The 19,744-nt window shown below is 36.8% G+C and overlaps 1 protein-coding gene across 6 annotated transcripts in view; it reads right to left on the bottom strand.

Annotated features, from left to right (window-relative positions):
- Positions 1–19,744, bottom strand: part of EFCAB11 (EF-hand calcium binding domain 11) — a 180,613-nt gene that overhangs the window by 150,427 nt on the left and 10,442 nt on the right. For all 6 annotated transcript variants that reach the window (XM_027844899.1, XM_027844896.1, XM_027844897.1 and 3 more), the window contains one exon: positions 2,948–2,993. In XM_027844899.1, the coding sequence (XP_027700700.1) occupies positions 2,948–2,993 (46 nt within the window). The remainder of the gene's footprint in view (positions 1–2,947; positions 2,994–19,744) is intronic.

Raw genomic sequence — 19,744 nt, 5'->3', positions numbered from 1 at the left:
TTTTGAAACTTAAAAGCTTATGGAAGTGATTGTTGATAAAACAAAATAAATTAATTTTAAAAAAGAAAGGTTTTACATAGTGAATGGGCCCCAAAATAGCAAAGGAACTATCATGGGCTTTTTTTTTTTTTTTTAGCATATAAGAGAAGATTCAGATGCTTATAACCCTAGGTTTGCTAGGTGTAATGAATAAAAGGGAAATATTGCAGATTTCACTACGATGGGCCACCATATTCCTTCAATTTTCCAAAGGCATTTTATCTTGATTTTTGTCCCAAATGAGTGTTCTAATAGTAGAGCATCTTATATAACTTTCAGGGCAGCTGGGTGGATAGTGCTGAAACTAAAGTCAGTAAGACTCATCTTCCTGAGTTCAAATCTGGCCTCAGACACTTATTAGCCCTGTGACCCTGGCAAGTCACTTAACTTTGTTTGTCTCAGTTTCCTCTTCTGTAAAACGAACTGGAGAAAGAAATGGCAAACCACTCCAGTATCTTTGCCAAGAAAACCTCAAATGGAGTCACAAAGGGTTGCATATGACTGAAACAACCAAACATCAACATATAACTTTCGAGGATGACATCATCCAATCCACCTTCCATATCACATCAATCCATCTTCCAAAGAGCTGCTACTGTTTGAAACAGCAGCCAAATGCTAAGGAAAGTGATTTTCCTTATTGGCAGATCTAACTATGATATTCCTCTACTCTCATAGTTCCTTATTGACTCTTTTGGATAAACTGCTCCTCTTTTTGGCTTGTAAGCCCTTCATCTGTTTTCAACCTACTTTTCCAGTCTCAATTACACATGCCCCTTCTCATCTCTATGGTCTAGGCAAAATGGTGTTTATCTTTCATTGTCAAGCCTTTCCACTGTCCATCTCCTATGTGTGGAGTGCTCCCCCTCTTCCTCACAGAGTCCCTTCCTTCCTTCAAAACAGCTCAAGCACTAGCTTCTACATGAAGCCGTCCCCAGCTGCAAGTGCACTATCTCCATAATCCACTTTGTACTTGTTCTACATACATACGTATATATTTCTTTACATATGTAATATGTAATTAAACTGAAAGAAGGAACAAAAAATGTCTTTACTTCAACTGCAAGCATATGATGGAAATACAGTTTCACCATCAGGAGGGAATTTAGCAATTCCTCTCAGAGACTGAAAATATCCTTAAAATAAGAGCTCTTAGAATTATATATGTAGACTCTGGATTAACCTAAAACAAGCTCATGTCAGTTTGAAAAGTAAAACTAAGATGATTATTATTGGTGATAATGATGTGAAAAGATGGGAAAAAATTCAATGCACAGAAAAAGACAGAAAGAAAATGATACCAACCATGCCAGTTTCTGTTATAGTAATGTTTATAAGTAAATAAGGAATTCTTTGTAGGATAAATATTGCCATTTGTCTTGTCTTTGTGCAAAATAGGAAGGTAAAAGAGAAGAATAAATCTGATGTAAGAAATCAAATCTTACTAATGAGAAATGGAAATGAAGATCAAGGCAGAATTGGGGATTACCCACTAAAGAGAATTCGAATTCGGATTTCAGAAAGCTCATTTCTACTATTATCATCTGAACTTTTACCAACTTCATCATACCACTTTTTTTTTGGCAAGGCAATGGGGTTAAGTGACTTGCCTGGGGTCACATAGCTAGTAAGTGTTATGTGTCTCCAGGGCCAGTGCTCTATCCACTGTGCCACCTAGCTGCCCCCATCATACCACTCTTAAGATAAAAAGCTTCCTGCCACTTACAGGATAAAGTCACAGCTCCTTAGTCTCACATTCAAGGTCTTCAAAACTTACTCCCAAACTACCTCACCAATATTATCTCTCATTCACCTCTCGTTTAAACAAATCTTTCACTTCAGTCAGGCTTATCCAGTCCCTAATGTCTGGAACACATCTTGCTTATTCTTGCCTTTGTACCTCAGTTAATTTGATTTTCCCTGCAGGGGACACCCCTCATTCTTCCTGTTTAAATGTTAACCCTCCATCCTTTGGTGGCTAGTTCAAGTTCCTTCTCCCTGATGAAGGCTTCTCTAACCAGTTTGGCCCAGGTCATTCTCTGCTTCCTTAATTCACTAGCTTTATCATTTATTTAACAATTAATTATATTTGTATTTTTATGTTTATGTCATCTTCTCTCTGAAGATAAGAACTATTGTGTCTTGTGCTTCTTTTATAGCTCATTGTGTTATACATGCAGCAAGTCCTCAACAAGTATTTGTTAACTGAATGAATGTATTGTAGATGAAATAAAGTGAAAAATATCAATTCAAACAAAGAAAAATGTAGCTGGATATGAAAACAGATTTTTTTAATATTGTTAACAGGTTAGGAGCCTGAAAGGCATAAATGATGTCTTATTTATTATTGTTTTAACACTAATTCAATTCAATTTAACCAACAATAATTAAAGCACCTACTAAATACAAGTCACTATGCTAAGGGCAGGGGGATAGAAAGACCAAAAAAAAAACAGTCCCCTCTCTCAAGAAGTTTATATTCTTGGGTAAGGGAATACAGCATATAAATAGATAGTAAATAAATAGTAATACAAAGTAATTTTAATGGGGGGGGGAGAAAGAGAGAGAGAGAACATATTTTCTAGTAACATCCATTTTTAAGCATCTACTCTCAGCTCTCTTCCACCAATCAGCTTGGAGTGTTGGTATCCATTCTCTATCTCTTTTTCTCTAGGGGGATGCTATGTTGCCTTTTAAAGGGGAAATATTGTTTGTACTACAATTGTTCTTAATACTCAGGGACACTATTTCTATTAGAGAGTGATACAACTTGGCTTTTAAAAGCCTTTTGCATAACTTGACAACAAAGCAGAAAAAAAATTAGTCTCCATATATATTCTTAATTTTACCTTTATGAATTCATGAATACAAATAATTAAAAAGAAAAAATCATTAAGTATCATATTACCTGAAGCATTTGAATTTATTGATGCCATAACAGAATCTGCTTCTATCTGGAACAGAGAAAAAAATGCAGGGTAAGTAATCTTAGAAGTTCTTTTAGGGGTTAAGTTTAATGATTAATTGTTGGAAAATATACAATTAATGAGAAACCAATATTGTATACTTAGTAGACAAATAACATACAATAACTCTGATGGAGTTCTTATAAACTTATTATCAAAATCTGTAAACAGGTATTCAGACCTTCTGCTGCTTTCAGACTTTGTATAGGAAGGGGACTTGCAGACCATTTAGACCAGGCTTGAAGAGAAGTGACTTGCCCAAGGTCACAAAAGATATTTGTGGCAGAGTCAGCAACTCAGGTCTTCTGATCTCCAGGGGTTCCCAGCTAGGGGTATGTTGCAGCCAAACAGTTACAAGGAATTGTTGTTTGTCCTTGGTTTCACAGAAGAACAGTGACATCACAAGGTGATGTCCTGACTTATGCATGAATTGGATTTATGAGGAATATTTAATAAGTAACTGTGTTAAGCTACTAAAATATTCCAAAAACAATAGTGTTAATGAAAAAATTCATGGAATGGAAAGAGAGAGTGATAAGGAAGGCTGGGATGGAAAAGGGAGGGAGTGTTCTAGTATAACTGAAAACTTTGAAAGAAAAAGTTGAAGGAATAATTCCTAAAAACCAAAACTAAATGCTTAAGGTCTGGATGTGAGAACATTTTTATATTAAACTAGAAAAAAATCAAGGACAGAGACCCAGTAAAAGATGAATCATGGATCTCTGCAACAATCAGAAACTCTGAATTGATTTCCAATCAATGAAGTTACAATATTTTTCTGTACTCTGGAAGAAACATATCCCATTATTTTAAAATGTTCTCCCAAGGTTTTAATTCTATTTATAACAAGTTATCTCTGCGAACTGAGGCTATCACCATCCTCCTAATATCCTACGCTGACAACTTCAGCATCATCCTTGACTTCTAACTCAGATTCACTCCACATACATTCATCCGTTCAATAAACATTTATTAGATGCCTACCATGTGCCAAGTACTGTGCTAAGTGTTGGGATGCAAAACGAGGCAAGAGTCCTTGCCTTCAAGGAGCTTACAATCTAATGGAGGAGATTACATGTAAACCAATATATACAAAGCAAACTATATATAGGATAAATAGGAAATAATTGAAAGAGGGAACACAGTGGAATTAAGGTGGATTAGTGAAGGCTTCCTGTAGAAAGTGGGATTTTATGTGGAACTCAAGGGAAGCCTGGGAAGCCAGGAGGGAGAGATGAGGAAGAAGAGTTTCCTAGGCCCAAGGGAGAGTAACACTGCTGCTTCATGACATGCTGCCAATCAATTGCCTCTACATCCAACTCGCCCCTGCCCCTCAGCCCTCCCAAAACACACATACAAACTTTCAATCTCTAGTTCTGAGGATAGTAATGAAATCATCACCACCATTCCTGGGAAAGATGTATTCATCAATTAGACCACAACACCTCTCCCTGGCCATCACTCCTTTATATGTGTTGTCTTTCCTTATTACAATGTAAGCTACTTGAGGGCAGAAACCCCATTGCTTGTTTGTAAGTTTCAATGCACGTGTTGTTTTCACCCAATAGAATGCAGACTGCTTGATGCAAGGGACTTCACTTTTGTCTTTGCATCCCTACGTTGCCTAGGATAGTAACCTGACATAGTAGATGCTTAATAAAGAAATGCTTGTTGAATTAAAAATAAGTTGGTTAGATATGATAAGAGCCTACTAGGAGAAGGGAAAGAAAGTCTGAAATGGTTTTCAAGATTTTAAGGAAGTGCTAATAAAGCGAGTTGTTTAATAACTCCAAAATTGAAGCAGTTTACTACTGGTACAATGGAAGGAGCATTACATTTGGAATAAGAACTGTATTAAAATCCCAAATCCACCACTAAACACTTGTGTGACCCTGAACAGGGCTTTGGGCCTCAGTTTCCACATACGTAAATGAGGTTGAATTAAATAACTTGTAAAGTCCCTTCCAGCTCTGAATCTAAGATCCTATGAGTGTGTAAAATTTGTATTTCTTGTATTCTTGTCGTCAGGTCTGAGGTGCAATTTCATTATCTGTAAGAAGCCTTTGGATGAGTATCTCTGAAAACAGCTGCATGAAACCCCCGAAGCTTGAGACAGTACATTCTCCAGAGTGGAAGCAGACCCTTACCTTAACAAAGAGTTTATAACTCAAGTAATTGGCTGGGATGATGAGCAAACTTCGCAAAAAAAGTCAGACCATAGAATCTTTCTTTGGTGACAAAGAAAATCAAAACATACAACCAGAAGAAGACAACAAAGTCAAAGCTTATACACCCAAAGCCTCCAAGAAAAATATGAATTGGTCCCAGGCCATGAAAGAGTTCAAAAAGGATTTTGAGAAGCAAGTAAGAGAAGTAGAGGAAAAACCGGGAAGAGAAATGAGAGTGATGCAGGAAAATCATGAAAAACAAGTCAACAGCTTGCTAAAGGAGACCCAAAAAAATACCCAAGAAAATAACATCTTAAAAAATATCCTAGCCCAAATGGCAAGAGAGATCCAAAAAGTTAATGAGGAGAAGAATGCCTTAAAAAGCAAAATTGGCCAAATGGAAAAGGAAGTCCAAAAGATTACCAAAGAAAATACTTCCTTAAAAATCAGAATGGAACAATTGGAAGCTAGTGACTTTATGAGAAATCAAGACACTGTAAAACAAATCCAAAAAAATGAAAAAATAGAAAACAATGTGAAATATCTCATTAGAAAAACAACTAACCTGGAAAATAGATCCAGGAGAGAGAATTTAAAAATTATTGCACTATCTGAAAGCCATGATCAAAAAAAGAGCCCAGACATCATCTTTCAAGAAATTATCCAGGAAAACTGCCCCGATATTGTAGAACCAGAGGGCAAAATAGAACTTGAAAGAATACACAGATCACCTCCTGAAAGAGGTCCCCAAAGGAAAACTCCTAGGAATATTATAGCCAAATTCCAGAGTTCCCAGGTCAAGGAGAAAATATTGCAAGCAGCCAGAAAGAAACAATTCAAATATTGTGGAAACACAATCAGGATAACACAAGATTTAGTAGCTTCTACATTAAGGAACTGCAGGGCTTGGAATATAATATTTTAGAGGTCAAAAGAGATAGGATTACAACCAAGAATCACCTACCCAGCAAAATTGAGTATAATCCTTCAGGGGAAAAAAATGGTCATTCAATGAAATAGGGGACTTTCAAGCATTCTTGATAAAAAGACCAGAGTTGAATAGAAAATTTGACTTTCAAATACAAGACTCAAGAGAAACATGAAGAGGTAAACAGGAAAGAGAAATCATAGGGACTTATTAAGGTTGAACTGTTTACATTCGCACAGAAAGATGGCATTTGTAACTCATGAGACCTTTGTCAGTATTAGAGTAGTTGGAAGGAAAAATTGTATGTATGTGTATGTATGTGTGTGTGTGTGTGTGTGTGTGTGTGTGTATGTAGAGAGAGAGAGTTATAGATAGATAGATAGATATACATAAATAGAGGGCACAGGGGTGAGTTGAAGATGAAGGTGTGCTATCTGGAGAATAAAATTAAGGGGTAAGAGAGGATTATACTGGGAGAAGGAGAAAAGGAGAGGTAGAATAAACCCACATAAAACAGACAAAAGGCTTTTACAGTAGAGGGGAAATGGGGGAAGGTGAGAAGGAATGAGTGAATCTTATTCTCATTGGATTTGGCTTAAGGAGGGAATAACATACACACTCAATTGGGGATGGAAATCTATCTTATCCCATAGGAAAATGAGGGGAGAACAAGAGAGCAGGGGGATGATAGAGGGGAGGTCAGATTGGGGGAGGGGGTAATCAGAAACAAACACTTCTAAGGAGGGACAGGGTAAAAGAGAGAATAGAATAAGGCAGATAGGATTAAGGGAAATATACTTAGTTTTTCACAACATGACTACTATGGAAGTGTTTTGCATGACTACACATATATAACCTATATCGAGTTGCTTGCCTTCTCAATGAGGGTGGGTGAGGAGGGAGGAAGGGAGAAAATTTGGAATCCAAAGTTTTAAAAATAAATGTTAATTGTTTTCACATGCAACTGGGAAATAAGATATACAGGAAATGGGGTATAGAAATCTATCCTTCCCTACAGGAAAATTGAAGGGAAAGGGGATAAGAGAAGGGGGTGGAGATAGAAGGGAGGGCAAATTAGGGGAAGAAGTATCCAGAATGCATGCCATCTTGGGGTGGAGGGAGGGATGAGATGGGGAGAAAATCAGGAACTCAAAATCTTGTGGAAGTAAATGTTGAAAGCTAGAAATAAATAAATTAATAAAAAAGAGAAATAAAAAATGTAACAACAAAAAAAAAAAGAATATTGTCTCCATCATTAGACTGTGAGCTCCTTGAGGGCAAAAACTGCTTTTGCTTTTGTTTGTAGTGCAGTGTTTAGCACAGTGCCTGGGTGTAATAAATGGTTCACAAAAGCCTATTGACTCGTTATTGCCAAATAAATGCTTCCTATTCCCAAACTGGAGACTGGTCTGTTTCCTAAGAGAAAGAGTTAAGGGAACTGAGGTATGCTTCTCTACTTTCCAGATTATTAAGTAGAATAAAGTGTTCCTTAATTTTAAAAAAAGAGACAAAAAAATTTCAACGTGAAAAAAAAATCACAGGAAAGAACTGAAGGGTCAGAGGAGAATCCTGTTCTGTATCAGGAGGATAGAGAGTGGAAGAGAAAATGGGACCTGAATGTTTGAGGCTTAGATATAGATAGAAAGCTTTTACTCAAGATAAGAGGCTGTACAGTCTGGAAAGAAAGCAGCTGCTTGTCCTTGAAGGAATTATATTGTAGATCTACAGGTGCTGTGAGGTAAAAGATAATTTCCTAGAGTCAGGGGAAAAAGAGAAGGACAGTGGGGGTTGATGATGCCTTGCTGAGGGACACTGAAGCAGTTACTTGTCTATCTGATAACAATAATAGAGAGGTCTGCTGACTTCCCAGGGCATAGAGCCAAAACATGGCAAACAACCTTCAAGACTTATCAGACCTGATGATCCACATCTGGTAATTCATGGGGTGACAAATGATGCTGCTTGAAAGAACTAGGAATGGATTGCCAAAGATTACCAAGTTTTATGCCAGAAACTGAATTTCTTTAGGTGCACAGGTAGCATTGTCATTACAGCTGGTCCTAGGAAGGCAAAGGATGAAGAAGAGAAAGGCAGATAAACTGATGTATGAGAATAGAATTTTTGAACCATCGCTTAAAAAATAGGAATGACAAGCTATTGGCCAGTTATACAGTGCACGTAACGAGGGCTGGTAAGAATGTAAAATTTGCCTGGACTGTAATCTTCTAAGCATAATCAAAAGGGCTTTAAACTGAAAAGGAAGGTGGAGGGAGAGTGGGGAAGATGCAAAAAAGCTTGAATACTAACCAAGTCAGATTCATACCAAAGAGACACACATAGCATAGGAAGGAGAGCAGAAGAGACATCCAGAAGTTTACAGGAGACAAAACCCAACAAAGAAGCCAGCAATAAACTCATAGGTCTGAGGGGTTTATATACAAATGCATATAGTATGAGTAATAAGCAAGATAAACTAAAGATACTGATACCAGGATGCTGATTTATTTATTTTTCTTATAAAGAAGAAGGGGGAAGAGGGGGGAAGAGGAGGGGGAGAGGGAGAGAGAAAGAGAGACAGAGAGACAGAGACAGAGAGAGAGAGACAGAGAGAGAGACAGAGACAGAGAGACAGAGATAGAGACTGAGACAGAGACAGAGACTGAGACAGAGGCAGAGAGAGACAGAGACAGAGAGAAGAAACAGACCAGGATTTAGTTGAAATTAAAACACACTTGCAAAAACATAATACACACATAAAAACTGCAACTGCAAACGTGAATGGGGTGAACACATCCATAATAAGGGTGCCAAAATGAATTATAAAGCAAAACCCAGTAATTTGTTAAGATTCCAAAATAACTATATCAACAAGTTGGAGGACAAAAATACTAATGAACTGAACATGTGAGCCCACAGATTGGAAAACAGCTGAACAAATTATGGCATATTATTGTAATGAAATGTTACTGCAATGTAAGGAATGATGAATATTAAGAATTCTGAAAAAACTCAACTTGGTAAGATTTGTATAAACTGATTTAGAAAAAAACAAGAACAATTTACACGAGGATCACAATAATGAAAACAACACTGAAAGACTTCAAAATTCTTATTAATACATATAGATTTATGTATGTGTATATACATACATGTATATATGTGTGTATATATGCACATGTGTATATTAATGGCTGTATATATGTGTGTGTGTATATATATGAATGACCTTTATTCATAAAAAGAATATATGTGGTCAAAGGATATGGATAAACTGTTGTCAAAAGAATTACAAACTATTCACAATCAAGTGAAAGAATGCTCCAAATCACTAATAATAAAAGAAATGCAAATCAAAACAACCCTGAAGTTTCACATTAAATTCAGCAATCAGCAAAGATGACGAAAGCAAAAGTAGTCAATGTTGGATTGGTTATAAGAAGATACTTGTGTGTTCTTGGTGGAGCTGTGAATCAGTAAATCCATTTTAGAAAGCAATTTGGAATTATGCAAATAAAGTAGCTAAACTGTCCATATCTTTTAACCCAGAAATGCCATTACTAGACTTAGACCCTAAGAAGGTCATTGATAAGAATATATACACCCAAATATGCATAGCAGCAAAGAATTGAAAACCAAGTAAATGTCTATCAATTGGGGAATGGCTAAACAAATTGTGGTACATGAATTTAATAGAATATTACTGTGTTAAGAAACAACAAATATGATGAATACATAAGAGCATGGAAACATTAGTATAATCTAATGTAGAACAATATAAGCAGAACCAAGAAAATAACATACACAACTACAACAATTTAAATGAAAAGAACTACCACCATGAAGTAATCAAAAGTGAATATTACAAAATGATAAAGAATAAGCTTGACCCTGAAGAAGAAATATGAGGACCCTCCTCTCCCAACTCCTTTGCAGAGGCATGCCTGCTTTGCAGGCATGGCATCTTGTACATGTTTTTAGACTTTTTTTTTAACATCTTAGTTGGTTTTGCTAATTTTTTATCTTTCTATTCTTTCTCTGGAAACAGCAACATTATTTGCAATATGGGATGGCTCTTAGGGAGGGAGGAAGAGGGTAAGGGAAATTGGGAGACATACTGGTGATGTAAAAACCAAAAAACAGCAATAAGAAAATTATCTTTAAAAAGCCTCTTATCAACACAGTGAGCAATCATGAGTGAAAAGTACTGAGGATGAAGTTGTCTCTATACAAGTAGTAATAGAATGAATCATGCATTCAGACATGGCTAGTATATTTTTATTTTCCTCAACTATACATATTTCTTTCAAACATAATAAATATTTAGGGAAGAAAGAGTCATTGGAAAATGATGGTGACATAAAAAAGAGCACTAATAAAACATATAGGATGAAAAAATTTAAAAATTAAACATGCAACTAAAAAATATAGGAAACTTCTAAATAATTTCCAAACATAGACAAAAGTAAAAATCCTGAATATAAAAACCTTTTAGGAATGTTAGTGCTCTTTTGAATCACAATGAAATTTCTTGATGTTGTTCTATGATTTTTGGAGTGTCCACATGATGATTTTTTATTATAAAATATTGATCTTCTCTTCATATTATTTGTTTAACATAGTTTGGTTTCTCTTTGAAGTTTTATCCTTCTCTGTTATTAGGATCCTTTCGGCTGCTTTATCTGCATGTCCGCAGGGTTTCTACTTAGGCTTTTTCTTGTTTTCCCACTTATTCTTTGGTCCCTTCTTCTCCCATGGTATGCGTGCACAGACTGTTGCTAGGCTGCTGGTCAACCTCAGTCTCCTCATATTGGGGGATATGTGGGTCAGTGAGGCAGATAACTTCCCTGGGTAATCTGATGTGGGGAGGGGAAGGATGAACCACTGATGGGCTTCAAGCCCCCTTTTCATCAGGCCTGACATATTGTTGCCCACTAATCGGTGACTCTCAGTGCTGTACATGGCATATCTTTATCCCTCCCCCACTCCTACATCTTTCCTCTTTCTTTCTTGTGGCTGAGAAAAAATGTCTGCTGTTTTGCATAGTGTCCAGGTGTGTTCTGGTAAAGTCACTGCAGCTCCCATTACAGTACATTGTTGTTTATTCGTTTTTCAGTTGTGTCTGACTCTTCATGACCCCTTTTGGGGTTTTCCTGGCAAAGATACTAGAGTGGTTTGCCATTTCCTTCTCCAGTTCATTTTACAGATGAGGAAACTGAGGCAAACAGGGTTAAATGACTTGCCCAGAGTCACTGAATGTTGAGGTTGGATTTGAACCCAAGTCTTCCTGACTCCAGGCCTAGGACTCTATCCACTGAGCTTTTAAAATATTAAGGTTGCAAAAAAGAAAAATTTAGACTTGATGTCGAGATAACCTTCCTAACAATGAGAGCTGCCCAACAGTGGAATAGACAGTGGCAGGAGATGGAAGGTAGCCTTCTCATTAGAAGTTTTCTTGGAGAGTTCTGATCACTGCTTATCCCATACTGTTGTAGGGATACGTCCTAGGTATGGGCTAGACCAGATGCTTTCTAAAATCCTTAACAACTCAAACATATTGGGATTCTGGGAGTTGTTGGGTATGTTCCAGAGCAGATTTTTGTTCAGTCATGTATTAGAGTAGAAGGCAGGTTGGGGGTGGGTCTCTCCCAACTCTAAAATCTGTGCTTCTAATCTTCATGAAGTCATTCATCCTTTACAAAATTGGATAGTACAGAATTCATTATTCTTTCAAAGTTGTATTTTGCCTCTCTTTGCTAGATTTCCCCCTCCTCCCATTTCTATATTTTTGAGTTCTAAGTTGGTCATTTTGATTCTTTTCTAAAAAGTTCTATTTTGTAAAGATTTTCCCTCTTGTGTCGTAAGTTGTCTTTGCTGCTGTTTCAGAACTGACTTCTGACCTAATTTTCATTTTAACGATTTTTTTAAAAAAGTTTTACTTCTTTTTTCACTCTAGAGTTTTTGTCATTTCCCTATTTCTAGAAAATTGGCAGGAACATTTGTTTTGCTTTTTTCATTGGTGTTTTGAGTTTCGTTTCCTTTAAAATACAACATTTATTCATTGCATTTAGGAATCTTCTAGACTGGTTGCTCCTTTTTCCTTCTTTAAGGGTCCCTTAAAAACTGGTACAGTCCCTTCCACATTGCAAGGGTTAAGGGTATAGTGCCCCACAAGTTGGAAAATCCATGTAAAATTTTTTCGTCCTTCCTTCATACCAGAGAAGAAGTCTGAATGATTATGGTATTAAAAGATAAAATATATTGATTTTATATAATACTATACATATATTTTATGCATTTCTGAGTTTTCTATGTTGTCTGCTGGCCTTGGTGGGTCTTTCGCAAAACTCCCAAAAAACTCCCATTAATTTCTCATGCTAACACATGATATATCAAAATTGCAAGGGGGAAAGTCACAATGTGAAAGGGGTAACCGTAGTTGGGTTGCACCAAGCTCTCTTTCTTGTACTTTTTCTCCTTCTATTCCTGTTACTTTAACTCAGGTTCATTGTCTGGACCCTCCTCCTTCCATAGTCTGCCCAATTTTTTCCTTCACAGACTCTGAAGCCAGGGTGGTGAGGTGTCTCAACCTCGTTAAATTGGGTAATACCAATCCCTGCTTAAATTTCACAGAGAGAGGACTGACTATAGTAGGTTTTTTAAGTGAAGTTACTACTCTGCTAGTTGGCTAAGCACTTTAGAGGTTCCTGAGGGATGGGGTTCCCCATTCATATGTGTACCTCTTTGTTCATGTGCCCAGACAGGGTAAAAGCTACTACAGCTAAAGTTTAAAACATAAGCCCATGACGTTATTTGTTTTGGTTGTGCCAGGGTACTAGGGCATTGCGGGGCGGTTAGAGTGTGTGGGAGATTTAGACAGTTTGACCCTCCATTGTTACTTTAGAAGATCTTAATTGTATGGAGACATTTCCATTTCTTTCGTCTCCTCCCAGCTGGCTTTAAAATGATACAAAATATTTTTTGAGGTTTTTGAGATGTTTTAAAACAATTATATTGCTATCTGCCAATCCCATCACGCCTTCACTGCGTGCTTTGGGGCAAAGGTGAGGCACCAAAGCAGAGGGCAGAGAATAACTGAAGAAACATTTTTTTAGGTACAACCTAAGATTTAAAGCTTAAAAGAGATCATGGAAATATAACCCCCTTATTTTATAGGTGAGAAAATTTCAGTCTGGTGGATAAAACAACTCGTCTAGAATTCCATAGCTAATAACAGATCTGAAATCTGAACCCAAATTTCAACTCCAAAGCCAGGCTTCCTTTCACTATACCATTTCTTATGTTACTTATTCTTTATTATTCATGACTGATTTATACCAGATTTTTCTACAGTGAATGACAGAGTCATCAATAACATTTAGGTTGGCATTTTTTAAAGAGAGGAGCCCCCTTTAAAGAAAACTTTTTAATATGTACTCCAGAATGTTTATTTTTAACTTATCTGAACCCTGATTAACACTGAAAACTTCTCCCTCCACAATGAACATTTCAACCCACTATGCAGCACTTATTTAGCCCTCTGAATTTATAATATAGTCTCTGAATGAATGTCATATATGTGAGAACATGGCTAATTTTATAATCAAAGCAAACAACCTAAAAGAGGTAAAATAATTAAATGAAGAAAGGCCTGGTTATCAAGCTGATAGACTGAGAGGTTCAGAGAGAGCCAGGCTTCTCATATAACCATGAAAAAGAACCAGAAAGAAAAGAAAAATAGCTTTTTAAAAGCCCACAATAAAATAAAAATAATCAAAATAGAAAATGATCAAAATGATGAAATGTAGTGATACAATTAAAAATATATGTATATATACATACACACACACACACATACACAATGCTACAAATGAAGCAGTTAAAGTACCATTTGGTCATCAGTCAAATAGCATTTACTAAGTGCTTACCATGTAACAGGCACTGTGTTGTTGTTCAGTTGTGTTTGACTCTTTCTTGGCAAAGATACTGAAGTGGTTTGCTATTTCCTTCTCTGGCTCATTTTACAGATCAGGAAATTGAGGCAAACAGGATTAAGTGACTAGCCCAGGGTCACCCAGCTAGTTAGTGTCTGAGGTCAGATTTAAAGTCAGGTCTTCCTGACTCCAGGCCTGGCACTCTATGCAACAGGGCACAGTGCCTTAGCACTATCCCAGATGCAATGCAGATGGAAAAAGAAACAATTCAAGATGCTGGCATTTGAAAAAAATTAAGCCAGAATTCTCTTGTTAAGAAAATGAAAAGGTCAAACAAAAGAGTTTATAGAAAATTTAAAAAACAAACCAACCCAAAATCACAGGAGAAATGAAAGTTAGTTTTAAAGATGCTTATTTATTTTTGTTCTCTATATCTTTTAGTGAATTTTAAGATGATAAAGATGCAGGCCATTGTAGGTTACTTTAAAAAAAAAAGAATCAACAAACATTTATTAAATGCTTACTACATGCCAGGCACTGTGCTAAGTACTGGGGATACAAGAAAAAGCAAAAACAGTCCCTGCCTTAAGGAGCTTACATTTTTAATTTTTTTCTTTTAAAATTTTGAGTTCCAGATTCTCTTTCCTTCCCATCTCCTTCCTCACTCACTGAGAAGGCAAACAATATGATATAAATTATATTTGTAAAATCGTGCAAAACATTTCCATATTAGCCATATAGCAAAAAAGAAAGAAAAAGTGAGAAAACTATACTTCAACTTGCACTCAGAGTTCATCATTTCTCTCTCTCTGTAGGTGGACACCATTTTTTTTTTTATCATGAGTTCTTCAGAATTATCTTGGATCATTGTGTCAATCAGAGTAGCCAAATCTTTCTTTATTGATCATCATCACAACATTGCTGTTATTGTGCACAATGGTCTCCTGATTCTTCTCACTTCACTTTGCATCAGTTCATATGGGTCTTGCCATGTTTTTTCTTTTTTCTTTCTTTTTTTTTTGAAACCAACCCCTCATCATTACTTATAACACAACAGTACTGCATCACAAATATATGCCACATCTTCAGCCATTCCCCAACTTATAAGCATCCCTTCAATTTTCAATTCTTTGCCAGCACAAAATGAGCTGCTATAAACATTTTTGTACAAATAGGTCCTTATTCTTTTCTTTGATCTCTCCGGGGTACAAAGCTAGTGATGGTATTTCTGGGTCAAAAGGTATGAACAATTTCATAGTCCTTTGGGCATAGTTCCAGATTGTTCTCCAGAATGATTGGACAAGTTCACAGGTCCACCAAGAGTTCATTATTGTACCTATTTTCCTTCATCCCCTCCAACATTTGGTATTTCTAATAGGTGTGAAGTGGTACCTCAGAGTTGTTTTAATTTGCCTTTCTCTAAGCAATAGTGATTTAGATCATTTTTCATATGACTTTGGTTTCTTCTTCTGGAAACTGCCTGTTCATATCGTTTGACCATTTATCAAATGGGGAATGGCTCTTATTTTTACAAATTTGACTTGATTCCTTATATATTTGAAAAATAAGGCCTTTATCAGAGCAACTTGCTGTAAAAAATTTTTTTACATTACTTCATTGACTATGGTACCTTGTAGCAAAATATAGTGTTGCTGATTATCTCTTTCAGTTAGGTTTATTTTTGCTTTTGCTTTGTTTGAGATCATGATTGCTAGCCCTGCCTTCTTCACTTCAGCTCAAGCATAACAGATTTTGCTCCAGCCCTTTATTTCAACTCTGTATCCCCAACACTTAGCAGAGGGCCTGGCAGATGGTGGGAAGTTGCATGATAAGTCTAAGTCCAAGAAAGGTTAAGGTGAATGCTTACTAGTCAGAAGCCCCAAAACGAAAGAAAGATAATAGGTTACCTGATTCCTTCTATTAGGCAAATGAGATTTAGATGAGAGGTAGCATGACATTGGGAGAAATGTTGCATTCAGAGCCAGGGAAGACCCCTCCCATATTTTCCAGTGGCCTCAAGCAAGACAATTTATTTCCCTGAGCTTATTATCTCACCTATTAAAGAGGGATAAACTACCTAAATTACCAAAAATATCATGCAGTTGTGGTAAGCCTCAAATGAGCAAATGCATGTAAAAAGTAAGCTATATTTTTTTTATCATTCCTAAATGGGACAATCAAGTTCATAATCACCAATAATTCTTAGAGGTGAAATATGAACCAAGGTCTTTCTGACTCCCAAATCTACCACCCTGACCACTGCCCCTCCCATATACCTCTTGAACATCATTAAAGAAAAGCTATGTAAAAATATTAAATAAAATATGCACATATAGAATATAGAAGAACATCAAAATGAAATCAAGAAAATAACACAAAATAGAGGTTTCCCCTCTATTCATATTTATCTGTAGTGATTTGCAAATTAACCGGGACAAAGTAAACTAAATTTAGATTTATAGGATAAATCTTATAAAACTTTACATATTTAAAACATCTAATATGCAATATGACCTCCTTTTTCTGCAGTCACTTGTTTTACATAATTTTGCACTGAGTACACAAGATTTTGAAATACATTCTTTAATTCTTCATCTTGAAACTATACTTAGCACATTAGATAATTATTAAGCATTGATGAACAGTCTATTTTTCTAACTCTAGCCTTGATTATAGCCCACAGGTTTTCAATTTAAAGAAGACGAGTTCCTAGGCCACTGAAGCATATTTGTCTCTGCCTCTTGGAAAAATATCTTAATCTTTTGTGATGTGTGACATGGTGCAGGGCTGCATGGCAGTACTGAATCTCTGGGAATTTCCATAAATCTGGTCCCTCTGAAGGTCTCTGCTTGTTATCTGAGTATTAATTTGATTGTTTCACAGCAAGTTCGTCAGTCAATAAACATTTATTAAGCACCTACTATGTGCCAGGCACTGTGCTAAGTACCTGGGATAGAAAAAGAGGCAAAAGACACTCCCTGCCTGCAAGGGGCTCACAATGTAATGAGAGAGACAAGCAAACAAATAAGGACAAACAAACTAGATGCAGGATAAATAAGAAATAATTAAGAAAAAGAAGGCACTAGAATTAAAAGGGGTTGGAAAAGCCTTCCTGTAGAAGCTGAGATCTTTTGTTGGGACTTAATGGAAGTCAGTAAGCAGAGATGAGAAGGGAGAACATTTCAGGCATGGGAGATAGAGAAAATGCCTGAGAGATGGACTGCCTTGTTCACCAAACAGCAAGGATACCAAGGAGACCTGGACTGGAAAGTATGTGTTGGGGACTGGAGAGGTATGAGGGAGCTAGGTTATAAAGGATTTGGAATGCCAGAGGACTTTTTGCATTTGATCCTGGAGGAGACAGGAAAACATTGCAGTTTATTATGGGGATGACATGGTTAAACCTGCACTTTTAGGAAAATCACTTTGGTGGATGAATGGAGGATAGATTGGAGTGGAGAGTTGAGGCAGGCAGAGCTACCATGAGGCTATTGTAATAATTCAGGGATGAGGGGATGAGAGACCACACCAGAGGGGTGGCAGTGTCAGAAGAGAGAAAGAGAAGAATTTGTAAAGGTAAACTTGACAGGTCTTGGCAACAGCTTGGATATGGGAGGTGCAAGATAGGGAGGAGTCAAGGATGACATATAGCTTGTGAGGCTGAGGGATTGCCCTCTACAGTAAAAGGGAAGGTAGGAGTTGGGGAGGGTTTAGGGGGAAAGATGAGTTCTATTTTGGACATATCGAGTTTAAGACATCTATTAGACATCCAGTTAGAGATGTCTCATAGGCAAGTGGAGAGAGGACATCAGAGATCGGAGATTTGAGAATCATCAGCATAAAAATGGTCATTAAATCCATGGGAGCCACTGAGATCACCAAGAGATCACCAAGTATACAGGGAGAAGACAAGAGGGCCCAGGACAGAACCTTGTGGAACACTGAAGGTTAGAGGGCATCATCTGGATGAGGAACAAGCAAAAGAGCCCAAGTGAGCAGTCAGATAAGAGGAGAACCAGGTGAGAGCAATATCCCCAAAACCTAGAGAGTATCAAGGAGAGAATGATTAACAGTGTCAAAGGCTGCAGAGATTGAGGAGAATGAAAAGGGAGAGAAGGCCACTAGATTTGGCAGCTAAGAGATCTCTGGTATCCTTGGAGAGAGCAGTTTCAGTGAAAAGATAAGGCTGAAAGACAGAATGTAAGGAGATAGGAAGAGAGTGTGAGGAGAGAAAGTAGAGGCACCTGTTGTAGATGATCTTTTTGAGTTTAGCCACAAAGGGCAAGGGATATAAGATGATAATGGGTATGGAAGAATCAAGGGAGGGTTTTCTGAAGACAGAAGAGGCATGGCCATGTTTGTAGATAACAGAGAATAAGCCAGTAGACAGGGAAAGACTGAAAATAAATGAGAGAGTGGGGATGATAGAGGGGCAATCTGTTGGAGAAGGGATGGAATGGAATCACATGAATTAAGCAGAGGATAAGGAAGAAAGCCTTGGTAAGAGTAAGGCCACTTCATCACATGAGACAGGGTAAAAGAGGAGGTAGTCACAGAAGGCTGAGTGATAGATGAGGAATAGCAGAGTTTGTCAGTTATGGTGTTGTTTTCCATTTTCCATTGCACTTACTTCTGTCTTTTGGCTCATCTTTTCCTGTTTCATTGTGGGCTTGATTCTGGAAATGCTTGACCTTCCCACACCAATAGCCTCTGCAATCTCTCTATCGTGAAAAGGTGCTTCTTAAGAGCTACAATTTTCATATTTCCTTAGATTAATATCTATTCTCAAAACCAAAGAATTTAAAACTGAACAGAAGAGAGCAATGAAACATGAACTTATAGTATGCATCCCAGTATGGAACCCAGAACTCAACTGATAGAGAACTAACTAAAGGTGGAGAAAGCAGCTCAACATGGTTTCATTTGGTCAAAATGAGATGCCAGAGTCAGTCTAGTATTGGCAGAAGTATGGCCACTGCTGCTATGAAATGGAATCTTATAAATATTATTGCTTCTCCTAAGTAACTCACATACCACCAGAAAGTACTATAATAAAAATGCTAATAATTCCCAAACTAATTTACACACTTAAAGCAACATGAATCAAAATACCAATAGGTTATTTAGTAGAATTAGATGTCATAAAAATTTTAAATGGAAAAGTAGGCAATAATATCAAAGGAAGAATGAGTGAAGGGGGACTTATCCTTTATGATTTCAAAATATATTATAAAATGATAATTATAAAAGCTGTCTTGTACTGGGAAAATATAGAAAAATGAATTAATAAAACAGAACACAGAAAATTCAGAAATAGAACTCAAGGAACAAAAATAGTTTTCCATGTGTCTGTTTGTCTTGGTTAAGGACTTGTAAGGAGTCCTTAAATTAGGGAACTCCCAGTAAGGAATCCCCTCCAACCTCCTTCATCCCCTCTCCATCACTGTAGGTAGGCAACTGCTTGGCAACTTGTATTCTTGTAGTTACAAGAGTTAAATGACTTACCTAGGATCACATAGTGAGTATATGTCAGAAGTCAAGACTTACTTAGCCTAGGTCTTCCTGGATTTAATGCCAGCCTCTATTTCCTTTTTTTTTTCTTTTTTTAATGAAAGGAAAATATTTATTAAGCACTTATAATGTGCAAAGTGCTATGATAAGTACTGAGGATGCAAACAGAAAAGCAAAAAAGTCCCTGACCTCAAGAAGCTC

The sequence above is a fragment of the Vombatus ursinus genome, unplaced genomic scaffold (assembly GCF_900497805.2).
Source record: "Vombatus ursinus unplaced genomic scaffold, bare-nosed wombat genome assembly UNPS02014945.1, whole genome shotgun sequence".
In the NCBI taxonomy this organism is placed as follows: domain Eukaryota; kingdom Metazoa; phylum Chordata; class Mammalia; order Diprotodontia; family Vombatidae; genus Vombatus; species Vombatus ursinus.
Note: the sequence above shows the minus strand (reverse complement) of the source record. Positions and strands in the feature narration are given on the sequence as shown.